This window comes from Ahaetulla prasina, chromosome 3, assembly GCF_028640845.1.
Source record: "Ahaetulla prasina isolate Xishuangbanna chromosome 3, ASM2864084v1, whole genome shotgun sequence".
Classification (NCBI taxonomy): domain Eukaryota; kingdom Metazoa; phylum Chordata; class Lepidosauria; order Squamata; family Colubridae; genus Ahaetulla; species Ahaetulla prasina.
In genome coordinates this window covers 228290395-228316405 of record NC_080541.1, presented here as the reverse complement: position 1 = coordinate 228316405, position 26011 = coordinate 228290395, and the positions used below count along the sequence as shown (strand labels likewise).

General features: G+C 48.1%; 1 protein-coding gene across 2 annotated transcripts in view; it reads right to left on the bottom strand.

The window, feature by feature from the left end:
• Window positions 1–9637: 9637 nt before the first annotated feature.
• HM13 (histocompatibility minor 13) overlaps window positions 9638–26011 on the bottom strand; it is a 46226-nt gene continuing 29852 nt past the window's right edge. Inside the window, exons 7-13 of one of the 2 annotated variants that reach the window (XM_058174638.1) lie at window positions 25620–25677; window positions 24614–24697; window positions 23148–23184; window positions 22369–22471; window positions 19001–19086; window positions 14966–15176; window positions 9638–10215 (exon numbers count right to left, since the gene is read on the bottom strand). In XM_058174638.1, coding sequence (XP_058030621.1) covers window positions 15026–15176; window positions 19001–19086; window positions 22369–22471; window positions 23148–23184; window positions 24614–24697; window positions 25620–25677 — 519 coding nt within the window. In that variant the 3' untranslated portion in view covers window positions 9638–10215; window positions 14966–15025. The remainder of the gene's footprint in view (window positions 10216–14965; window positions 15177–19000; window positions 19087–22368; window positions 22472–23147; window positions 23185–24613; window positions 24698–25619; window positions 25678–26011) is intronic. The other variant, XM_058174639.1, reaches the window with a different exon arrangement.

Here is a 26011-nt window from a genome sequence, read left to right as displayed (position 1 = left end):
GCTGGTATGGACTGACTGAATATGCCAGAGGGCAGAGTTTTCAGAACAGTTGGCAGGACAACTTATCCAGGAATCTCTCTCTCTCTCTCTCTCTCTCTTTCTTTCTTTCCTTCCTTCCTTCCTTCCTTCCTTTCTTTCTTTCTCTCTTTCTTTCTTTCTTTCCTTCCTTCCTTTCCTTTCCTTTCTCTCTTTCTTTCCTTCCTTCCTTCCTTCCTTTCCTTTCCTTTCCTTTCCTTTCCTTTCTCTCTTTCTTTCTTTCTTTCTTTCCTTTCTCTCTTTCTTCCTTCCTTCCTTCCTTCCTTCCTTTCCTTTCCTCTCTCTCTTTCTTTCTTTTTCTTCCTTCCTTCCTCTTTACTTTCTTTCCTTTCTCTCTTTCTTTCCTTCCTTCCTTCCTTTCCTTTACTTTCTTCCTTCTCCTTTCTTTTATCTTTCTTTCCTTTCTCCTTTTCTTCTTTCTTTCTTTTTCTTTCTTTTCCTCTCCTTTCCTCTCCTTTCCTCTCCTCTCCCCTCTCCTTCCTCTCCCTTTCTTTCTTTCCTTCCTTCCTTCCTTCCTTCCTTCCTTCCTTCCTTCCTTCCTTCCTTCCTTCCTTCCTTCCTTCCTTTCCTTCCTTTCCTTTCCTTTCCTTTCCTCTCTCTCTCTTTCTTTCCAATTCTCCCACTCTCTTCTCCAGCCCAGGGTCAGGCGCCCATCCTTGCAGCCTGGGCCACTAGTAGCTGGCGAAACCACATCTGGAGTCTAGACTTGGTGACTCGGAGGGCCGGACTTGTGCGGGCAGCAGTGCCGTCCCGGCTGAACCGTGTTTGTAGCTGGAGGTATTTAATCGCCACTCCGGCGGCCTCCTCCTCACGGTGGGCCAAAGCGGCTGCAAGAAAGGAGAGATGGGACAACAGGAGGAAAAGAAAGAGCAGTCAAGGGAGACGACTAAAGAACAAGAAGAGAAAGTAATAACATAACGTAACATAATAACAGAGTTGGAAGGGACCTTGGAGGCCTTCTAGTCCAACCCCCTGCCCAGGCAGGAAACTCTACACCATTTCAGACAAATGGCTATCCAACATTTTCTTAAAAATTTCGTGTTGGAGGATTGACAACTTCTGCAGGCAAGTCGTTCCACTTATTGATTGTTCTGTCAGGAAATTTCTCCTTAGTTCTAAGTTGCTTCTCTCCTTGATTAGTTTCCACCCATTGCTTCTTGTTCTGCCCTCAGGTGCTTTGGAGAATAGTTTGACTCCCTCTTCTTTGTGGCAGCCCCTGAGATATTGGAACACAGCTATTCTGTCTCCCCTAGTCCTTCTTTTCATTAAACTAGACATACCCAGTTCCTGCAACCGTTCTTCATATGTTTTAGCCTCCAGTCCCCTAATCATCTTCATTGCTCTTCTCTGCACTCTTTCTAGAGTCTCAACATCTTTTTTACACCGTGGCGACCAAAACTGGATGCAATATTCCAAGTGTGGCCTTACCAAGGCATTATAAAGTGGTACTAACACTTCACGTGATCTTGATTCTATCCCTCTGTTTATGCAGCCCAGAACTGTGTTGGCTTTTTTGGCAGCTGCTGCACACGGATGGCTCATATCTAAATGGTTGTCCACTAGGACTCCAAGATCCCTCTCACTAAGGATAAGAGAAGGAGCTCGACCAAAAAAAATTGGAGAACACAGAGAGATAAGAGTGACCAGATCAACAGCACCAGTAAATAAATAAGAAATGGAGGAAGAAATTAAAGTAATATCTTTGAATATAAACGGATTAAATTCGGCAGTAAAAAGAAGGAAGATGTCTAACAAATTAGAGAAGTTAAAATTAGAAATTATAAGTTTATAAGAAGTTCATATTACACGTCAAGATTTTTTTTTTTCAAGAGGCAACTGGACTTTCTGGTGTTTCTTTGAAGACCTTTTCGCTTCTCATCCGAGAAGCTTCCTCAGCTCTGACTGGAAGGGGGATGGGCGGTTGTGAAGGCGAGGATCATCTGGTGAGACTGGCAACCTGGTTTGCGCCTGGAGGGCCCCCCCTCCCGCACCGTGTGGCTCCAGGACCCTGCTGGGGTCAGTCCATGGCTGTCCTCAGTGGAGTTGGCCACGAAGAACGGCCAGCTTTGCTGGAAACAAAAGTCTCCAAGCCATCAGCTGGGACGGTCCCTTGGAAACAGCCCAGCAACAGAAGGCTGCATTGCATTGATGTGGTTGGGCTCCGGACCCCTCCCCAGAACAAGGCAGTTCAAGGGGGAGGGGAGGGGAGGGTCCCGAAAGGACCCACCTGCCTCTGAACAGAAGGGTCAGTGTGAAAAGAAAAGCAGTCCAGAGAGAATGGGGGGGGGAGCCCCCGCTGGGTCACCGCTCCAGATGTGAAAACAGCAGCGGTCATCCCCAGCTGCAGATCCCAGTCCTCAAACTTACAACGGCTCGCTTCCGCGATCATTCGAATCAAAGGGACTCACGACCATTTTTCACACTTACGACCGTTGCGGCATTCCCCCCCATGGTCAGGCGAGCGAAATTCGTACGCTTGGCAACTGACTCATACTTACGACGGTGGTCTGTGGTTCACCTGGGCTTCAGGCGATTCCCCTTCTGTGACCTTCTGCCAAGCAAAGTCGCACCGGGGGAACCGGGTTCAACGTGCGACTCGTTGAACAAGGGAAGTGATTCGCTTAACCACCGTGGCAAGGAAGGTCGTAAAATAGGTCAAAACTCACTCGACAAGTCGTGGTTTTTTTTTTAATTTGCATTTATATCCCGCCCTTCTCCAAAGACTCAGGGCGGCTTACACTATGTTAAGCAATAGTCTTCATCCATTTGTATATTATATACAAAGTCAACTTATTGCCCCCAACAATCTGGGTCCTCATTTTACCTACCTTATAAAGGATGGAAGGCTGAGTCAACCTTGGGCCTGGTGGGACTTGAACCTGCAGTAATTGCAAGCAGCTGTGTTAATAACAGACTGTCTTAGCAGTCTGAGCCACCAGAGGTCCTATTGTTGTTTAGCAACAGAACATTTGGGGGGCTCCATTGTGGTCTTATAAATTGACAGGGTTTTGGATGGGTGGAGGCTAATCATTTAAGCCGTGTTCTTTATCTGGGGCGGAATAACGGTGAGGGGGTTGGACTAGAAGACCTCCAGGGTCCTTTCCGGCCTTCTAAGATTCTAAGCCTGAGTGATTTGCAATTCATCCTGGCGCCCGAGTAGCCGTTTGTGGTCGGAGCAAATGGTGCCAAATCGAGGCGTCATAATGACATCTGTCTGGTAAACTCGCAAGATTCGTTTTTCTTGCTATGTACATGTATACATCCGTAACTAGACTGTGTTATTTGTCCATGTCACATATGTGGGTGTATGCATAATTTTGTATTGATTGATTGATTGATTCTGTCTTGTTTATGTAGTATATGTTGGAGATGGTGGCCCTCTGAGAGCTGTGTGCAACGAAATTTCATTTTAATGAATGCCGATTAGCGTACATTAAAAGTGACAATAGTTATTCTATTCTGAATAGTTATTCTGTTCTATTCTTGAACCACTGATTGGTTCAAAATTGGGAAAGGAGTCTGGCAAGGCTGTATACTATCACCCTGCCTATTTAACTTATATGCAGAGCACATCATGAGAAAGGCAGGGCTGGATGAATCAAAAATTGGAATTAAGATTGCCGGGAGAAATATCAACAACCTCAGATATGCAGATGACACCACTCTAATGGCAGAAAGCGAAGAGGAACTAAAGAGTCTCTTGATGCGGGTGAAGGAGGAGAGTGCAAAAGTTGGCTTGAAACTCAACATTAAGAAAACTAAAATCATGGCATCCGGCCTTCTCAATTCCTGGCAGATAGATGAGGAAGAAATGGAGGTAGTGACAGATTTTATTTTCCTGGGCTCCAAGATCACCGCAGATGGGGACTGCAGCCAAGAAATTAAAAGATGCTTGCTCCTGGGGAGGAAAGTATGGCAAATCTAGACAGCGTATTAAACCAGAGACATCACCCTGCCAACAAAAGTGTGTATAGTCAAGGCTATAGTTTTCCCAGTTGCAATGGATGGCTGTGAAGATTGGACCATAAGAAAGGCTGAGCGCCAAAGAATCGAGGCCTTTGAACTCTGGTGCTGGAGAAGATTCCTGCAAGTCCCTTGGACTGCAAGGCGAACAAACAAGTCAGTCCTAGAAGAGATGAACCCTGACTGCTCTTTAGAAGGCCAGATCCTGAAGATGAAACTGAAATACTTTGGCCACCTAATGAGAAGGAAGGACTCCCTGGAGAAGAGCCTAATGCTGGGAACGATTGAGGGCAAAAGAAGAAGGGGACGACAGAGAACGAGGTGGCTGGATGGAGTCACTGAAGCAGTCGGCGTGAGCTTAAATGGACTCCAGAGGATGGTAGAGGACAGGAAGGCCTGGAGGAATGTTGTCCATGAGGTCGCGATGAATCGGACACGACTTCGCAACTAACAACAACAAAAGTGACAATAGTTATTCTATCCTGTTTTCTATTCTATTCCATATTTTCTGTTCTATTCTGTGTTGTCCAGTGTTCCAATATTTGAGGGGCTGCCCCAGAGAGGAAATAGTCAAGTTATTTTCCAAGGCACCTGAAGGCCAGACAAGGAATAATGGATGGAAACTGATCAAGGAGAGATTCAACCTGGAAATAAGGAGAAAAAGTGAGAACAATCAACCCATGGAACTGAAGTTGCCTTCAGAAGTTGTGAATCCTCCAACACTGGAAATTTTTAAGAAAATGTTGGATAGCCATTTGTCTGAAATGGTGTAGGGTTTCCTGCCTGGGCAGGGGGTTGGACTAGATGACCTACAAGGTCCCTTCCAACTCTGTTAATCTGCCAATCTTATTAGAATCAGAGGGAAGCCATTTTCTTGTGTAAATACACCAAATACAGTTGGATTCAGTAAAGAGATGAGGCTGTTAAGAAGAGACAAATCCAGCCTATTACACAGCAAATATGCAGAAACAAGGCTGTTAACTTACTAGGGTCAGTGTGTTGTGTGAATGTATACAAGTTTCTGGGCGTCCCAGAACTCTTGGGAGGCTGGGCTGTCAAATGCAAATTGCTAGAAATCTGTTCCTTGCCTGCCATATGGACTTGATCTACTGTAAAAGCCAGGATTGGTTTCTGCCTCCCAGCTGGTTACACCGCTTATTATTATTATTAATCTTCTCATCGTTCCCATCACCAATCTCTTTCCACTTATGACTGTATGACTGTAACTTTGTTGCTGGCAATCTTTATGATTTATATTGATATATTGACCATCATTTGTGTTGTAAATGTTGTACCTTGATGAATATCTTTTCTTTTATATACACTGAGAGCATATGCACCAAGACAAATTCTTTGTGTGTCCAATCACACTTGGCCAATAAAAAATTCTATTCTATTCTATTCTATTCTATTTCTTTTATGTACACTGAGAGCACATGCACCAAGCCAAATTCCTTGTGTGTCCAATCACACTTGGCCAATAAAAAAATTCTGTTCTGTTCTATTCTATTCTATTCTATTCTATTCTATTTCTTTTATGTACACTGAGAGCACATGCACCAAGCCAAATTCCTTGTGTGTCCAATCACACTTGGCCAATAAAAAATTCTATTCTATTCTCTTCTATTCTCTTCTATTCTCTTCTATTCCTTTTATGTACACTGAGAGCACATGCACCAAGACAAATTCCTTGTGTGTCCAATCACACTTGGCCAATAAAAAATTCTGTTCTGTTCTCTTCTCTTCTCTTCTATTTCTTTTATGTACACTGAGAGCACATGCACCAAGACAAATTCCTTGTGTGTCCAATCACACTTGGCCAATAAAAAATTCTATTCTATTCTATTCTATTCTCTTCTATTCTATTCTATTCCTTTTATGTACACTGAGAGCACATGCACCAAGACAAATTCCTTGTGTGTCCAATCACACTTGGCCAATAAAAAAATTCTGTTCTGTTCTATTCTATTCTATTCTATTTCTTTTATGTACACTGAGAGCATCTGCACCAAGACAAATTCCTTGTGTGTCCAATCACACTTGGCCAATAAAAAATTCTATTCTATTCTATTCTATTCTCTTCTATTCTCTTCTATTCCTTTTATGTACACTGAGAGCACATGCACCAAGCCAAATTCCTTGTGTGTCCAATCATACTTGGCCAATAAAAAAATTCTGTTCTGTTCTGTTCTATTCTATTCTATTTCTTTTATGTACACTTGAGAGCATATGCAGCAAGACAAATTCCTTGTGTGTCCAATCACACTTGGCCAATAAAAATTCTATTCTATTCTATCTATTCTATTCTATTATTTTTGACTAGGGCAAAGCCTAGCCGAGGATGATCAAGACACATACCCCACCCCCCCCAAAAAAGCTCTTTATTATTTATTTAACCGAACCTCAGCTTTCTGCCCGGAGGACTCTAAAGCAAACTCACCAGATTTTTTTTTTTTTAAGAATGCAAAGCATTAAAAAGTTGTAATTTTTAACTAACCGAAAGAGAAAAGGTTTGAGAGTTGAGGTGGGGGTTGAGTGGTTATGAAGGGGGGGGGGGGCAGGTGAGCATAGTCGGAGCCACAAGGAAGGTCCTTCCTTATGAGCTGGTGGGTGATCTTTAGAATTTCTCCTAACTTGACAACTCCAAATCAGCCCCTATCAAGAGAATAGCACTCCCCCCCCCAGCCATGTCTAAAGCTGTTAAGATCATCATGAAATCCTAGGACTGGAAGGGACCTTGGAGGTCTTCTAGTCCAACCCCAGGTAAGGAACACTGCTTAAAATTATAGCTCCCCACTCCAAAAAAACTGGCAGTTTTGGGGGTCTTTCAGCATTGATACCTCCATGCTTCTGACTGCCCCGAAGAATCTTGCAGAGTGGTGTTTCTTAACCTGGCAATTTTAAAATAGGTAGACTTCAACTCCCAGAATTCCCCAGCCAATGTGCTTTAAGATGGGAGTACTTCTACTCCCAGAATTCCCCAGCCAATGTGCTTGTACTTCTACTCCCAGAATTCCCCAGCCGGTGTGCTTTAAGATGGGAGTACTCCTACTCCCAGAATTCCCCAGCCGGTGTGCTTTAAGATGGGAGTACTCCTACTCCCAGAATTCCCCAGCCGGTGTGCTTTAAGATGGGAGTACTTCTACTCCCAGAATTCCCCAGCCGGTGTGCTTTAAGATGGGAGTACTCCTACTCCCAGAATTCCCCAGCCGGTGTGCTTTAAGATGGGAGTACTCCTACTCCCAGAATTCCCCAGCCGGTGTGCTTTAAGATGGGAGTACTCCTACTCCCAGAATTCCCCAGCCGGTGTGCTTTAAGATGGGAGTACTTCTACTCCCAGAATTCCCCAGACGGTGTGCTTTAAGATGGGAGTACTTCTACTCCCAGAATTCCCCAGACGGTGTGCTTTAAGATGGGAGTACTTCTACTCCCAGAATTCCCCAGCCGGTGTGCTTTAAGATGGGAGTACTTCTACTCCCAGAATTCCCCAGCTGGTGTGCTTTAAGATGACTGGACTTCAACCTCAGAACTGCCTAGCCAACGTCCTTTATGATGGCTGGACTTCAGCTCCCAGAATTCCCCGGCCAGCGTTGCTGCCCTGGGAATTCTGGGAGTTGAAGTCCACACATCTCAATGTGAAAGAGCCATTATTGTGGCTCCTGTTTATTAGTCCAGAGTCATACGCTGCCCCCTGCTGTCCAGATGGAGAAATGATCTGGACATCAGGTACTGATTAAAGAACTCGATTCAGGAAAAACACCTGGACAAAAGGTATCCAAAGGCCCTTGAGCAGGTGACACACCTGTTGGGCTTCCCCACCGGCAACATAGATGCTGGTGCCACCGAGGAACGGCCCTAGAGCCAAGCTTTAATTCAGGGGTCTCCAACCTTGGTCCCTTTAAGACTTGTGGACTTCAACTCCCAGAGTCCCTCAGCCAGCAAAGCTGGCTGAGGAACTCTGGGAGTTGAAGTCCACAAGTCTTAAAGGGACCAAGGTTGGAGACCCCTGCTTTAACCACGAAAACGGCAGGAGCTGAAAAACTCCATACACTATGAACTGAATTTAAAGAGGAATTTAAATTAAAGAAAACGTCGACTGCAGGTAGTCCTCGACTTACAACCGTTTGTTTAGCGACCGTTTGAACTTGCACCGGCGCTGAAAACAAGTGAGATGACCGTACTTCCCACGACCGCTGCAGCGTCCTCAGGGCCACGTGATCCAAATTCCGACGCTTGCCGAGTCACTCGTATTTATGACCTTTGCTACCTCCTGGGGTTTTGCGATTCCCCTTTTGTGACCTTCTGAGATAAACCGAGTCCATGGGGAAGCAGGATTCACTTAACCGCTGTGTGTGACTAACTTTAACAACCTGTATCAGAATAAGAGAGTTGGAGGGGACCTTGGAGGTCTTCTAGTCCAACCCCTTGCTCAGGCAGGAAACCCTATCCCATTTTAGACAAAAGGCTGTCCAATCTCTTCTTGAAAACCTCCAGGGATGGAGTAGCCACAACTTCTGGTGGCAAGCAGTTCCCCTGGTTAACTGTTCTCACTGTCAGGAAGTTTTGTCCTTAATTCCAGGTTGTTTCTCTCCTTGGTGAGTTTCCACCCATTGCTTCTTGTCCTGCCTTCTGGTGCTTTGGAGAATAGCTTGACTCCCTCTTCCTTGTGACCACCCCTGGAATATTGGAAGACTGCTATCATGTCCCCGTTAGTCCTTCTTTTCATAAGACTAGACCAGCGGTCTCCAACCTTGGTCCCTTTAAGACTTGTGGACTTCAACTCCCAGAGTCCCTCAGCCAGAGTTCCTACAACCATTTCTTACTACTTATGATTTATATTGATATATTGACCATCATTTGTGTTGTAAATGTTGTACCTTGATGAACGTATCTTTTCTTTTATGTACACTGAGAGCATCTGCACCAAGACAAATTCCTTGTGTGTCCAATCACACTTGGCCAATAAAAAATTCTATTCTATTCTATTCTATTCTATTCTATTCTATTCTATTCTATTGGTCGTACTGTAGCTTTCACAGTCGTTCTATTTCTATTTGCAGGCCTTCCGATTTGGTTGCCTTTCTCCAAGTTTTACTATTTACCAAATTTATTTGATGACTGTCTCCCGTAACCGGAGTCTTTCTCCTTTTGCTACCTATGAAGGCCATGTAAAGATAAAGGTAAAGGTTCCCCTCGCACATACGTGCTAGTCGTTCCCGACTCTAGGGGGCGGTGCTCATCTCCGTTTCAAAGCCGAAGAGCCAGCGCTGTCTGAAGACGTCTCCGTGGTCATGTGGCCGGCATGACTCAACGCCAAAGATGCACGGAACGCTGTTACCTTCCCACCAAAGGTGGTCCCTATTTTTTCTACTTGCATTTTTATGGGCTTTCGAAACTGCTAGGTTGGCAGAAGCTGGGACAAGGCACAGGAGCTCACCCCGTTACATGGCAGCACTAGGGATTCGAACCGCTGAGCTGCCAACCTTTCGATCGACAAGCTCAACATCCTAGCCCGAGCCACCGCATCCCTGTTGTGAAGGCCATGAGACCCCCCCCAAATCCAACCCACCCTCCCACTCACCCCCAATACCTCCCAGGATTGATAATTCATCCCCAAGAATTATCCGGTCAGGTCTGCTTCTGGCTTTCATTTTTTTTTTCCCTTTTAATATGAGAAGAAGCAAATCCACAATACAAAATTTAAAAATCAGCACCCAGGACCCCTCCCTCTACCTCCCCCGCCCCACCAAGGCAACGAAGAAGGGAAGGGGGATTGGTGTCAAAAGCTTCATCTGGGGAAGGGGGGGGAGTGGGGAGGGAGGGGGGGAGGAGAACTGTTAACTCCACAGACAACTCCCCCCAACACCTGCCTGTTTCCTCCCCAAGCAGGAGATTCCAGGTCCAGGAAGGCAGATCTGGGATCCAAACCACAGATCGGCCTCCGGGGCTGCCCCAAGTCCGACAGACAGACAGACAGACGCACGCACAGAAACACAAGCGCACCGCACGTACGGCCGTGACGCCATCCCGTTGGCTTGGAAAACAAAAATGAAAACCATTTGCGATGGGGAAGGGGGTCGGAGGGAGGGGGGGGGGGGAGAAAGCCCAGCCTGGCCAGTCGCTCGCTGTTATTTCTCTTTCTTCTCGGGGTCTGTCTCTGTCGTGTCTCCTTTAGGGTCTTCCTTGGCTTCCTTCGGGGCGGCGTTTTCCTCGTAGCTGGGGAGGCAAGAAGGAAAGGAGGTTGAGGCCGACTCGTGGGCAGAGGGGGTCAGTTATAGCACCCTTCCCCACCATAATCTCAATGTAAGTCATTTTAAGTTAGGTGGACTTCAACTCCCAGAATCCCCCAGACAGCAGGCTTTAAGATGGGTGGAGTTCAAGTCCCAGAATTCCCCAGCCAGTATCCTTTACGTTGGGTGGACTTCAACTCCCAAAATTCCCAGGCCAGCAGGCTTTAAGATGGGTGGACTTCAACTCCCAGAATTCCCCAGCCAGCAGGCTTTAAGATGGGTGGAGTTCAAGTCCCAGAATTCCCCAGCCAGTATCCTTTACATTGGGTGGACTTCAACTCCCAAAATTCCCAGGCCAGCAGGCTTTAAGATGGGTGGACTTCAACTCCCAGAATTCCCCAGCCAGCAGGCTTTAAGATGGATGGAGTTTAAGTCCCAGAATTCCCCAGCCAGTATCCTTTACGTTGGGTGGACTTCAACTCCCAAAATTCCCCAGCCAGCAGGCTTTAAGATGGGTGGCCTTCAACATCTTGCCGGTGAATTCTGGGAGTTGAAGTCCAACTCTCTTAAAGCGGTTGAGAAACATTAATCCAGAGTGAGGCCTGGTGAATGAGGCCTCCAACATGGAGCACCAAGCTCTTAGGGAGGTGGGGAAGAGCAGCCCCACACACTCCCCCTCAAGACCCAAGGCATCACCAGAGACAGAATTCAATCCAGTCTTCTGACTGCGACAGTGACCCACCGCTTAAGACCCCACCACCACCACTTCCACAGTTCAACTCCCAACAAGGTTGCAGAGCTTGGAGGGGAACTGGGGGAGTCTATGGCTGATGGAAATTGAAAATCTTCACTTTTAACCACAATTGAGCCGGTCGTGCCCCAGCATATATAGCTTTTATATAGTGTTGTTGCTCTCTAGCCCCATCTAGTGGCCAGAGGGACAAATATTGTCAGGAAATTAATTATGAACAATTAATGCCCCAACATACTATCTTTATATACTGTGGTTGCTCTCTAACTCCATCTAGTGGCCGGAGGGGCAAATATGCCCCAACATATGATTGTTCTATACTGTTGTTGCTCTCTAGCTCCATCTAGTGGCCAGAGGGACAAATATTGTCAGGAAATTAATTATGAACAATTAATGCCCTAACATACTATCTTTATATACTGTGGTTGCTCTCTAGCTCCATCTGGTGGCCGGAGGGACAAATATGCCCCAACATATGATCTGTATATACTGTTGCTCTCTAGCTCCATCTGGTGGCCGGAGGGGCAAATATGCCCCAACATACAGTATGATCTGTATATACTGTTGTTGCTCTCTAGCCCCATCTAGTGGCCAGAGGGACAAATATTGTCAAGAAATTAATTATGAACAATTAATGCCCTAACATACTATCTTTATATACTGTGGTTGCTCTCTAGCTCCATCTAGTGGCCGGAACATATGATCTTTATAGGCTGTTGTTGCTCTCTAACTCCATCTAGTGGCCGGAGGGGCAAATATGCCCCAACATATGATCTTTCTATACTGTTGTTGCTCTCTAGCTCCATCTAGTGGCTGGAGGGGCAAATATGCCCCAACATAAGCTCTTTAAATACTGTTGTTGCTCTCTAGCTCCATCTGGTGGCCGGAGGGACAAATATGCCCCAACATATGATCTGTATATACTGTTGCTCTCTAGCTCCATCTGGTGGCCAGAGAGACAAAATACCAAGTATATTGTTTGAAGTTGACCCCACATCAGCTCACACTCTCAAACCAAGTGAACAGATTTAAATTGCTTGTATTTATTCATTGTTATGTTCAGCAGTAACCCAATGCTGCCTGTCTTGTATGTGGTTCTCATTGTATGTATCCCTATTTTCCCCCCAGTTTTCATCCATATCCTGTTCTTTCAATAAAGTCTTCAGATCTATGGTCTGTTTCATTGGAGGATAGGTGGGTTTAGCTGTAGGTTGAGCTGCACATGCAGAGTGAGGGCAGAACAGAGCCCTAAATTTCTGCTGCTAAGCGAGACAGTTGTTAAACGAGGTTTGCCCCGTTTTACGACCTTCCTTGCCACAGCTGTTACGTGAATCACTGCAGTTTGTTAAGTGAGTCGCACGGTTGTTAAACGAATCTGGCTTGGCTTATTCGAGGTCGCAAAAGGGGAATCATGTGACCACCCCCTTCCTGGGACACTGCGACCGTCATAAATAGGAGCCGATTGGCCAAGCGTCTGAATTTTGATCATGTCACCACAGGGACCCTGCAACAGTCGTAAGTGTGAAAAAACCGGTCCTAAGTCACTTTTTTCCAATGCTGTTGTAACTCTGAATGGTCACTACGCGAACTGTTCCCCTCTTTTCTGACTAACCAAGTTTGCGAAAAGGGATAAGCAATGCCAAAGATCCAAAGAATTTTCTGCGGCTCACGAACGTTGCTTCTGTTTTGAAGTAAAACCGGTTACAGGTAGTCCTTGACTTAACACCGTTACAGAGCCCGACGGTCGTAAGTCGAGGCACTCACTTGACCCGACCTGATTTTATTACGTTTTTTTGCAACAGGTGGTTAAACAAACCCAGCAGTTGTAAAACAAACGCTGAGGTCGTTAAGTGAACTCCGTTGTCCACAATGGACATTGTTTTTTTGGCCCGGAAGTGGAAATAAAACCCCGGTTTCTAGCCAAAAAAACACCTCATCACAAATCGCGGTCAATAAGTCATAAACTTTATTTATTTAATGTATGGCATATCATGATGGAGCAGCCATATATATTAACATTTCCACTAGATTACTAGAAATAAGCAAATATAGGCTTATTGCTAAACACACAAAATGTGATTGTGGGGAGCCTGTCCATTGCAGTTGTGAATCTGGGTTGCAAAAACCTTTTGCGGGGCTCAGTTATATCTTGAAAAGGTTGGTCAGCGGCCAGTCGTAACTGGAGGACCACTTAGGCCGACAGTCCTCAACTTACAACCACATTACAGCCTAAAATTTACGTGGCTGGGTGAGAAATTCGTTAAGCGAATAATTTTGTGCCGTTTTGCACCATTTTGCCATGGTTGTTAAGCGAATCACTGCCGCCGTTAAGCGAATCGCACGGTTGTTAAGTGAATCCGGCTTTCCCCGTTGACTTTGCTGATCAGAAAGGGGATCGTGTGACCCTGGGACACCGCAACCGTCATAAATACGAGTCAGTATTGTGGTTGTAAGTCGAGGACTATCTGCCTAAGTGGTCTTCCAGTTACGACTGGCCGCCATAAGCATCTGAATTTTGAACACGTGACCATGGGGATGTTGCAATGGTCATAAGTGTGAAAAACGGTCATAAATCACTTTTTTTTTCAGTGCCGTCGTAACTTCAGACGGCCACTGAATGAACCACTATGCATTTAAAGTTGTTAAGACACTTACGTAGTCGCTACATCACAACTTTTTTTTTTTCATGTTGTTGGTCCAGATTGGCTTCGTAAGAATTACAAGAGAATCTCCTACAGACAATCCTCAATTTACAACCGTTCATTTAGTGACCGTTCCAAGTTACGACGGCACTGAAAAAAAGTGACTTATGACCATACTTCACACTTCACAACCGTTGGCAGCAACCGTCACACGATTTACGTTCGGATGCTTGACCACTGGCTCATATTTACAACGGTCGCAGTGTCCTGGGGTTACGTGACCCCCTTTTGCGACCTTCTGACCAACAAAGCCAACCAGGAAAGATGGATTCACTTAACAAGTGACTAATTAGTGACTAAATTAGTGTGACTAATTTAAGAACTGCAGTGTTTCACTTAAAGAACTAAGGCAGTGATGGGTAACCTTTTGCCATTATGTGCCAAAAGCAGGGGTGGGGTGGGGGGGATTGTGCATGCCCACACCCTTAATCCTATGTGCCCTGCCCCCACACATGCGTGTGCGACCCCTCCCCATGCCCTCCCCCCGCTTTCAGTGAGCGATGGCACGGTGGGCCCGGTAGACCCATTTTTTGCCCTCTTCAGGCTTCAGAGCCTTTCTAGGAGGCTGGGGAGGGCAAAAACGGTCTCCCCCCGCCACCGGAGGCCTTCTGGAAGCCAGAAACAGCCCGTTTGCCGACTTCCGGTCCCACCAGAAGGCAGCAAACAGGGTGTTTCCGGCCTCCAGGGGGTGAGGTGGGGAAAGCCATTTTTGCCCTCCCCAGTCTCCTAGAAAGGCTCTGAAGAGCTAGAAAGGCTGAGGAGAGGAAAAACCGGGCCTTCCCCCCCCCCCAAGCCCTTCGGCAGTAGGGAAACAGCCGGTTTCCCTACTGCCGGTGGGCCCAGAAGGCCCGAAAATCAGTTGGGCAGTGTGTGCATGCGCGCCGGAGCCGAGTTCGCGTGCCCACCAATATGGCTATGCGTGCCATAGGTTCTCTATCACGGAACTAAGGCAAGAAAATGGAGGAAACCCACTTCAATTTCTCAGTTTACCACATAAGATTTCGGGATCAACTACGGTCGCAATTCCAGGACTACCTGCACGGTGCTAAACAACTGCCGTGATTCGCTTAACGACGGTCGGCAAGAAAGGCCGTCAAACAGGACAAAACTCTCTTTTTGCTCGGCAGTGAAAATTTTGCGCTCAATCGCGGTCGTCAAACGAGGACTTCCCTGTAGTTCCTTGTTTGTGAGAATGAACAATAACTTATCTTATTGATAAGTGGTTCACGCCGTGCCCTCCCCAGACCCTCCCCGCTCCGCGGGGCCCTCAGCTCTCCCCCTACCTGGCCAGTCAGTCACAGGTGGGCAGGGCCTTGCCTTGGGGGGGAGGGAAGGGGGGGGCGCTACATGACGCTGGGATTCTGCTGGCGGCGTCTGTGGGAACAAGTCGGGCTCTGCTGCATGGAATCGGCCAAGCTGGACGGAGACCCGGAGACGTTAGGGAAATGGGTGAGCCGTGGGGTGTGGGGCAAGATTTCGGCAGAAGACTCATAGCTGCAGGAGAGAGAGAGAGAGAAAGGGGGCAGGGAGGAAGGGGGGAGGGAGAGACAAAGTGGGGAGGGGAGGGGAAGAGAAAGAGAAGCTTAGAAAGAGTCGGCGAGGCACAGACGAGCCGGCAAAGCTGCCCACATCCCCTCCATTTGGATTTACCCACGGAGAAAGAGTTCAGGGTGGGTGGAGTGTCAAAACTGGGGTGGTCCCACGGGGTGACTTGATGGCAGAATAACAAGAGTTGGAAGGGACCTTGGAGGTCTTCTAGTCCAACCCCCTGCTGGAGCGGCAAATCGTCTACTAGAGGCGTCCAAACTTGGCCACTTTCAAGACTTGTGGGACTTCAATTTCCAGAATTCCCCAGTCAGTTCTGGAAGTTGAAGTCCATAGGTCTTAAAAGGTGCCAAGGCTGGACACTAATGCCCCTTGGAGGTCTTCTAGTCCAACCCCCTGCTTGAGCAGGAGACCTTCTACTAGAGATGTTCAACAATGGCCACTTTGAAGACTTGTGGACTTCATTTCCCAGAATTCCCCAGTCAGCTACAGGAGTTGAAGTCCATAGGTCTTAAGAGGCACCAAGGTTGGACATTAATGCCCCTTGGAGGTCTTCTAGTCCGACCTTCTGCTTGAGCAGGAGACCTTCTACTAGAGATGTTCAACAATGGCCACTTTGAAGACTTGTGGACTTCATTTTCCAGAATTCTCCAGTCAGCTACGGGAGTTGAAGTCCACAGGTCTTAAGAGGCGCCAAGGTTGGACATGAACGTCCCTTGAAGGTCTTGTAGTCCAACCTCCTGCTTGAGCAGGAGACCTTCTACTAGAGAAGTTCAACAATGGCCACTTTGAAGACTTGTGGACTTCATTTCCCAGAATTCCCCAGTCAGCTATGGGACTTGAAGTCCACAGGTCTTAAGAGGCGCCAAGGTTGCACATGAATACCCCCTGGAGGTCTCCTAGCCCAGAGGTCTCCATCCTTGGCAACTTTAAGACTTGTGGACTTCAACTCCCAGCAAAGCTGGCTGAGGAACTCTGGGAGTTGAAGTCCACAAGTCTTAAAGTTGCTAAAGATGGAGACCCCTGGGCTAGCCCAACCCCTTGCTCAAGCGGAAGATCCTACAACAAATGGTTGTCCAATCACTTCTTAAAAACCTCCAGTGATGGAGCGCCCACAACTTCTGGAGCCAAGTCAGAAGACCAAATTTCAGTCTTCCACTAAGAAGAGAAACTGAGATATCTTGAAGGCCCGATATGGCTTGTCAGACTAACCCAGGGACATCGTGATCCCCCTCCCACCTTAAACTCCTCTTCCTGACCTCCAAGTTTCTCCCATGGGAACAGAATCACAGACCAAGCTTGAAGAAGATGGGAGAAGACCTTCTCCTGGCTTCTCTCATCTGGGCAGAAAAGCTAAGCAGGGTTGGAAGGATGAGCCCTTGGAATGGAAGACCACCACAAATTCCATGACACAGACTAGATGGGGAGATAAAAGCCCACCATAAACAGAAGGCGATTGTTGTGCCTCGCCTGCCCTCCTCTCCTCAGCCGGGCCCCTCCCATCTCCTGCTATCTGAGCCAGAGACTGATAGTGAAGAAGAATGGCCTGGCATGCCTCCAGCCCGTAGCCCTGGCACCATGCCCGGACAGACTGAGCAAACAAACCTCCCTACAGCGTGTGAGCACGAAGCCAGCCACGTGCTAGAATTGCCGGCAGCAGATCAGGAGGACGGAAAGTCACAGTGGACGGATCCCCGCTTCCGGAGAATGGAGAGGCGACGTCAGCAAAAGGAAGGGAGGGGCAGGCCTGGATAAGTGCTGAGTCATGGAGCCACACCCCATGGCCTATATAAAGGACCTGCTTTCTGGCATTCCTTGAGTCAGGCAAAGTCTCATCTGGTTGCTGAAGTCACACCTTGGATTCCTGCCTGCCCTGAATTTGGCAAAGCTGCAGAGGCTTCGTGGCCACGCTTGATACAGACTTCCCAGACCCGGCCGTCGGAGGGGGAGTCGTACACGACAGTGATGGCAAGGCAAGCCAAACCCATGACGTTGCAAGAAAACAAGATAGACATCTCCATATGGTTTTTAGGAGGTGCTGCTGATTGAAGGAGGTCCTATCGGGCCAGTTCTATTAGGCTCAGGGCTTCTCAGTCTTGCAGACTTTGGAGATAGGTGGACTTCAACTCCCAGAATTCCCCAGGAGAAACAAGACCAGCTGGAGCAGAAGGTGGAGAATCTCCGGGTAATACCTGAAGCTGCACCTGTGGGACTAGTGTCTCCCCACTTACTACTCCACTCTCAAAGCCGAGCCAAGCAACACAGAGCGACAATCCAAAAACATCCTGAACAGCTCTTCTGGCGGACGTATCTCAACAGATGCCATAACTCTTAGAAATGGGTCATGAGATGCCTTCAAGCCAACAGCCAGACTCAGAGAGCGTGAAGGACCCCACAATCATCTTCTTCCTTCTCCACTCCGCAGACTCCACTCCGCTCTAGCACTGATGAGGTTCCCTAGTTGGGTCATGAAACGTCTTCAAGAAAACCACCCAGCTGAGAGAGCACCAAGGAACCCATAATCCTCCTCCATTCTACAAACTCTCCTCCCTTCCTGCACTGATGAGGTTCCCTAGTTGGGTCATGAAACATCTGCAAGAAAACCACCATGCTCAGAGAGCACCAAGGACCTCATAGTCCTCTTCCTCCTTCCCCCTCCGTCCTTCCCTCTTTCCTGTCTTCCTCCTCCTCCCTTCTAGCACTGATGATGTTCCCTAGTTGGGTCATGAAACGTCTGCAAGAAAACAAACTCAGAGAGCACCAAGGACCCCATAGTCCTCTTCCTCCTCCATGCTCCTGTGATCAAAATTCCGACACTTGTCAACTGGTTCGTATTTATGACAGTTGCAGTCTCCCGGGGTCATGTGATCAAATTTTGGGCTCAAAATTGTGGCCGTAAGGCGAGGATTACTTCTATCTGGGTTTTGAGCCTGTGGGAGAGACCCTAACTCACAAGGAGGCTCCTCTCTAAGGAAGTCTGCCCACCACTTCTGTAGACTTCTGGGGAGGGGGATTATCATCTCAGCAAAACCCCCCCCCCAAACATGGCGTTTGCTTAATGACCGCCTAAAACTCATCAAATCAGGTTTGGTCTCATGGACAAAAACCTGTTGTGTCTGCGCCCCCCCCGAGCCGGGCCCCCTGCCAGAAAGTGACTCAGGAAGTGAGGGGGAAGGGCCATCAGAACTTACCTCGGGAGCAGAGGCAGGCCAGGTGGAGGAGATAACGAGGCCTCCGTCCCCTGACTCTTCCCCCCCCGTCACGCCTCCAGACCCAGCTGATGGCAATCAGGCCTGGCTGGACCCTAGGTTTCGTAGGCAGGAGAGGCGGGAACAACAGAAGCAGGGGTGGGGCAGGCCTAGCAAGTGCTGAGTCATGGAGCCACACCCCACAGGATATAAAAGCAGCAAGGGCTGCTATACCACTTCGTGGCAATCAAATCAACTGCTTAACTAGAGCTGAAGTACTGTTTGTTCCTGGTTGACTCATCGGCATCAAGAGAGAACACTTGGCAGACGCTCGCTAGTTTGCTGCCAGAGCTGATAGTTGCTAATTAAGTCATCACTCGGACTGAGGCGAGGGGGACAGAACAAAACCACTTTAGAAGCCCATCGCAACTTATGACCGTTAACGGGAAAGCTTGTCACCGCAAAAACATCATAAAAATCACATGGCTACCTCGATTTACGGCAGTCGTGACCCACAGCAGAAATCCCAGGCTCTGTGATGGCCGTAAGTCGAGGACTTCCTGTACCACACCCATTTGGACTCACCTGAACAGGTCGGTCACTTCTCCTTTGGCCAAGGCCACCAGAAGAGGGAAGCCGATGCACGCCGGGACCAGGTACAAGAGAGCTGGCTGAGGGAGGAAGACCCAAGAGAGAACTTCAGGGGGAATCGGGGCCCAGCCTGCTGAGTTACACCCCTCCCTCACAGCAGCGGAGCTGCTCACGACCTTCTTGTGGTCCCCCGGTGGGAAGCCTTCTCCAAACTGGGACTGTCGTAATCACAAGGTGACGGGGGTCACAGCGAGAGGTGGGATGCTGGCGGTTCGGACCGGTTCGCGGAAACCGGTAGTTCCGATTCTGGGCGGTTTGGAGAACCGGCAAATCGGACCACCGCCTGGCCCCGCCCCCGTTTTTATTTTTCGGGCCTTTTTCAGGCCGTTTTTCCAGCCAAAATCGGTCCAAAAAATGGCCTGGAAAAAAACCCCAAAAAACAGAACATTTTTCGGACCGTTTTCAGCCCCATTTTTAAGCTGTTTTCAGCCCTTTTTCGGGTGAAAAATGGCCTGAAAACGGTCCAAAAATGCCAACAAAACCAGCCGTTTTTCAGGTCAAAACCAGCTAGAAAACCAGCCAGAAAAATGCCATTTTCAGTCCATTTTTCCGGCTGAAATTGGCCTGAAAACAGCCCGAAAAAGCCCTGAAACGCCGAAAAACCGGTTTACCCAGCTTCTCTTCCTCTTGCAACCAGCTTTCCCAGTCTAGCTTCACATAGTCTCTCTTTCTCTTACTCTCTCTCTTTCACATACACACACATACACAGGTTAGATCTTCCTTGCCTCCCCCACGTTCACTGGAGACCCCTGAATTCCCTCACAAATGATTCCTGTCCCATACAGCAGGGGTCTCCAACCTTGGCCCCTTTAAGACTTGTGGACTTCAACTGCCAGCTTTGCTGGCTGAGGGACTCTGGGAGTTGAAGTCCACAAGTCTTAAAGGGGCCAAGGTTGGAGACCCCTGCCATACAGGTACCACCCACACAAGTGACGTAGAGTTGGCCATGCCCACTCGGTCACATGACCCCAGCCAGCCACGCCCACCCATCAGAGAACCGGTTGTTAAAAAATCTGGAAGCCCCCACTGGTCACAGCCCACAGGTGTCTTGAGAATCCCAAACTCTATGGCCAGGTGTTCCTCAACCTTGGCCACTTGAAGATATTTTGGGGGACGGGGGGACGGGGAACTTCAACTCCCAGAATTCCTCCGCCATGGAAGTCCACCACTCCTGTTCTTCTGCTGCTTGTCTTCGGAAGTCCTACACTCGTCCCCAAGTCTACCACAGATACTGCTCCTCCACTACTTCTCTTTGGATGTTCTACACTCTTTCCCTAGTCTACTACAGCTTCTGCTCCTCCACTACTTCTTTTTGGGAAGTCGTACACTCGTTCCCTAGTCTACCACAGATACTGCTCCTCCACTACTTCTCTTTGGAAGTTCTACACTCTTTCCCTAGTCTACTACAGCTCCTGCTTCTCCACTATTTCCCTTTGGAAGTCCTACACTCTTTCCCTAGTCTACTACAGCTCCTGCTCCTCCACTACTTCTTTTTCGAAGTCCTACACTCTTTCCCTAGTCTACTACAGCTTCTGCTTCTCCACTATTTCCCTTTGGAAGTCCTACACTCTTTCCCTAGTCTACTACAGCTTCTGCTTCTCCACTATTTCCCTTTGGAAGTCCTACACTCTTTCCCTAGTCCACTACAGCTCCTGCTCCTCCACTACTTCTTTTTGGAAGTCCTACACTCTTTCCCTAGTCTACTACAGCTCCTGCTCCTCGGCTACTTCCCTTTGGAAGTCCTACACTCTTTCCCTAGTCTACCACAGATACTGCTCCTCCACTATTTCCCTTTGGAAGTCCTACACTCTTTCCCTAGTCTACTACAGCTCCTGCTCCTCCGCTACTTCTTGTTGGGAGTCCTACACTCGTTCCCTAGTCTACCACAGATACTGCTCCTCCACTACTTCTTGTTGGAAGTTCTACACTCTTTCCCTAGTCTACTACAGCTCCTGCTCCTCGGCTACTTCCCTTTGGAAGTCCTACACTCTTTCCCTAGTCTACCACAGATACTGCTCCTCCACTATTTCCCTTTGGAAGTCCTACACTCTTTCCCTAGTCTACTACAGCTCCTGCTCCTCCGCTACTTCTTGTTGGGAGTCCTACACTCGTTCCCTAGTCTACCACAGATACTGCTCCTCCACTATTTCCCTTTGGATGTTCTACACTCTTTCCCTAGTCTACTACAGCTCCTGCTCCTCGGCTACTTCCCTTTGGAAGTCCTACATTCTTTCCCTAGTCTACCACAGATACTGCTCCTCCACTATTTCCCTTTGGAAGTCCTACACTCTTTCCCTAGTCTACTACAGCTCCTGCTCCTCCGCTACTTCTTGTTGGGAGTCCTACACTCGTTCCCTAGTCTACCACAGATACTGCTCCTCGGCTACTCCCCTTTGGAAGTTCTACACTCTTTCCCTAGTCTACTACAGCTCCTGCTCCTCGGCTACTTCCCTTTGGAAGTCCTACATTCTTTCCCTAGTCTACCACAGATACTGCTCCTCCACTATTTCCCTTTGGAAGTCCTACACTCTTTCCCTAGTCTACTACAGCTCCTGCTCCTCCGCTACTTCTTGTTGGGAGTCCTACACTCTTTCCCTAGTCTACCACAGATACTGCTCCTCCACTACTTCTCTTTGGATGTTCTACACTCTTTCCCTAGTCTACTACAGCTCCTGCTCCTCCAATAATTCTTTTTGGGAAGTCGTACACTCGTTCCCTAGTCTACCACAGATACTGCTCCTCCACTACTTCTCTTTGGAAGTTCTACACTCTTTCCCTAGTCTACTACAGCTCCTGCTTCTCCACTATTTCCCTTTGGAAGTCCTACACTCTTTCCCTAGTCTACTACAGCTCCTGCTGCTCCTTTACTTCTCTCTGGAAGTCCTTTCTTCTTGAAAAGTGTTATTATTTGCTTTAGGCTGCTTCATACTGTTTTAGTTTCCCAAATGAATACTTAAGCACCAACATCGCTACACCCGACTGCCTCTCTACTCAGCGTTTACAGCCATAGTTTGCTGGACTGGGTAGTCGTTTGTGACTTGTGGACTTCAACTCCCAGAATTCCTGGGGCAGCCATGCTGTCGGCCTGTCCCTTTAAGGCAGGGGTGGGAACGATGATTCCTTTATGACCCATGGACTTCAACTCCCAGAATTCCTCAGCCCACCGCTGTCTTAAAGGGACACATTAATGGCCTTTGTGTCCTCTCACACATTTCCGAGACTGATTTGTTTCTGAAAACCTGTTTAGCTCCTACAACCTGGTGAGAGAGGGGAAGGGGGGGGAGGACATCCAGGAAGCTCACCTGAGCATGTTTGAAGACGTGCATGATGAAGATAGTCACGCTGAGTCCAAAAATGTAGGCCACGAAACTGGTGTAGAAATACGTGTGGGTGTTCTTCTTTAGGCTGTCGTGAGAAGCGAAGGGGTTAGGACGGTCCAGAGCCAAGTAAAAACCCACAGATTGAGGGAATTAGGAAAACAGACCCAAAGGGAAAGTGGTGGTCGGGCAATAACAGGAATAAGAGAGTGAGAAGGGACCTTGGAGGTCTTCTAGTCCAACCCCTACCCAAGCAGGAGACCCCCCCTATACCAGCGGTCACCAACTGGTGGCCCGAAAGGTCGGAGACCCCTGCCTTATACTATTTCAGACAAACGGTTGTTCAATTTCATCTTAAAAAGCCTCCAGTGATGGAGCGCCCACAACTTCTAGAGGCAAGTAGTTCCACTGGTTAATTGTCCTCACTGTTAGGAAGTTTCTCCTTAATTCCAGGTTGCTTCTCTCCTTGGTTAGTTTCCACCCATTGCTTCTTGTCCTGCCCTCAGGGGCTTTGGAGAATATACTTCTTCTTTGGGGCAGCCCCTCAAATATTGGAACGTGCTATCGTGTCCCCCCTAGTCCTTCTGTTCACTAGACTAGACCTATCCAATTCCTGCAACCGTTCTTTGTGTGTTTTAGCCTCCAGCCCCCCCTAACCATCGTTGTTGCGCTCAACCCAACCTTTTCTGCTGTCTGTCCTCTTAATGCTGGAAAGGGGTTGGGGGGATTTTTTTCCAATTGGCAAATTGTTGCAAAGGATTTACCTGATATCGAAGCGCAAGAGAAGAGCGATGAAGATACCTGGAGGGAGAGGAAGTTGGATAAAGTCACCGTGAATTGGGCCTCTGGTGGCTCAACAGGCTAATGCAGCCTGTTATTAACAGCAACTGCCCGCAATATTGCAGGTTCAAGTCCCACCAGGCCCAAGGTTGACTCAGCCTTCCATCCTTTATAAGGTAGGTAAAATGAGGACCCAGATTGTTGGGGGCAATAAAAGTTGACTTTGTATATAATATACAAATGGATGAAGACTATTGCTTAACACAGTGTAAGCCGCCCTGAGTCTTCGGAGAAGGGCGGGATATAAATGCAAATAAAAAAAAAAATTGAACGTTTTCAGCCCAGTTTTAGACGTCTTTCCTGCCAGCTGGATATAGTCCCATTCCATTTAGCAACCGGCCCACAGCGCCCCCTTGTGGCTACAAATGCAGACACCCCTTGACTTACAAACACAATGAAGTCCAGTGTTTACGTTGTTAAAGCAAGACAGTCAAATGAGGTTTTTTTGCCCCGGATTTACAGCTTTTCCTGCTGCCGTTGATAAGCAAATTGATAGGGTTGCTAAGTTAGTAATGTGGTTATTAATTGAATCTGGTTTTCCCGTTGACTTGGCTGCCCTCGTGTTGTGGAAGGAAGGAAGGAAAGAAGAAAGGAAAAGGGAAGGAGGGAGGGAGGGAGGAAAGAAAAATGGGAGAGAAGAAAGGAGTGAATGTGGGAGAGAAGGAAAGGAAGAAAGGAGTGTGGTGGGAGAGAAAGAAGGAAAAAAGGAAGAAAGGTGAGAGAAGGAAGGAAGGAGTGTGAGAGAAGGAAGGAAGAAGAAAGAAGGAAAGAAAGGAAAGAAGGAAGGAAAGAGTGTGAGAGAAGGAAGAAGACAGAAGGAAAGGAAGGAAGGAAGGAAAAGGGAGGGAGGGAAGAAAGAAAGATGGGAGAGAAGAAGTGAGTGAGTGTGGGAGAGAAGGAAAGGAAGAAGGAAGGAAGGAAGGAAGGTGGTGGGAGAGAAAGAAAGAAGGAAGGAAGGAAAGAGAAAGGAAGGAAGGAAGGAAGGAAGGAAGGAAGGAAGGAAGGAAGGAGGGAAGGAAGGAAGGAAAGAAAGAGAAAGGATGGAAGGAAGGTGGGAGAAGAAAGGAAGGAGTGTGAAAAGCAAGGAAGAAGAAAAAAGGAAAGGAAGGAAGGAAGGAAGGAAGGAAAAGGGAGGGAGGGAGGAAAGAAAGATGGGAGAGAAGGAGTGAGTGAGTGTGGGAGAGAAGGAAAGGAAGAAGGAAGAAGGAAGGAAGGAATGTGGTAGGAAAGAAAGAAAGGAAGGAAGGAGTGTGAGAAAAGGAAGGAAGAAGAAAGAAGGAAAGGAAGGAAGGAAGGAGGGTGGATGGGAGAGAAGGAAGGAAGAAGAACGACAGAAAGACAGAAGGAAGGAAGGAAGGATTTACCGCAACCCTTATAGCATTTGCCTTACCTGGAATCACAATGTCCCCTAAGCCCAGCATGGCGAAATTGTCGGCTTCCAGGCCCTTCTCCAGCAGATCCTGGGGGAAAACCACTGCAAGGGAAAAAACGAGAGAGAGAGAGAGAGAGAGAGAGAGAGAGAGAGAGAGAGAGAGAAAGAGAAAGAGAGAGAGAGAGAGGGAGGGAGAAAAGGAGAGAGAGAAAGAGATGCTGCAAACGCCGGGCCCATCTCAGACGGAGGAGCCCCAGAAATTGGCACAAAAGACATCAAAGGACATTTGGTTCTGGGCTGGGAGGGGTCTTTAGCCTTAGACAAGTGAAAGCCCCTCCCCTCTAAAGCAGGGGTCTCCAACCTTGGCCACTTTAAGGCTTGTGGACTTCAACTCCCAGCTTTGCTGGCTGCTGAGGAATTCTGGGAGTTGAAGTCCACAAGCCTTGAAGTGGCCAAGGTTGGAGACCCCTGATCTAAGTCTTCAGGGAAATAAAACCAGGTAGTCCCCGACTTACGGGCAGTCACTTAGCGACCTCCTGAAGTTCCAACCCAAACGTATTTACGACCTGGTTTTGAAGCCGTTTAGCAAATCAGGGCAGCTGTTAAGCAAACCACACGGTCATTAAGCGAATCCGGCTTCCCCCCCCCTCCGCCCCCGCCGTTGACTTTGCTCGTTGGAAGGTCACCAAAGGGGATCGCCTGACACTCCCCCCCCCACTCCCCAGGGGACGCTGCAGCCACCATAAATACAAGCCGGTTGCCAAGCGGCCGAATTTGGATCGTGTACCTGCCGGGATGCTGCAACGGTCGTTAAGTGTGAAAAACGGCCATTTAAGTTCCCCTCCCCTTTTTTTTTCCAGTGCCATTGTGACTTCGGTCCCTAAGCAAAGAGTGGTTGTATGCTGAGGACTCCCCCGTTATCTTGAAGGGACCGACCTAGTTGGGGAGGCGCTACCAACTTCAATCAGGGTGAGCTGCCATTCAAGGTTTTTTTTGGGGGGGGGAGAAAGGGGGGGCTACTCACGTTTGATAGGGGCTTCAAATGACTTGGCCACGGTCACCATCACATTGGTCCCAAAGACCTAGGAAAAGAGGAAAGCGGGTTTGAAGAAGAGGGGGCGACCGGCAGGCGCCGCACAATTGCCAAGGGAGTCGGCTTCTACCGTACGTCTTGAGCTTTTTGGAGTCCCTTGCGAAGGTGGAGGAGAGTAAGGAAGAGGACGGTTGTTGAGCTGCACCGATCTACACGTTGTGACCCAGGCCCAAGTAGGTAGTAATAAACTTAAGTCTGTGAAAAAACAAACTTTATGCCTCCCAACCCAAATTCCTCGGTTATCTCACAAACCTCGGTCCAATTAGGCAAACTGGCAAAGGCCCTTCCTGGCAAACGTCCAGAAGCCACAAAAACAAAGATGT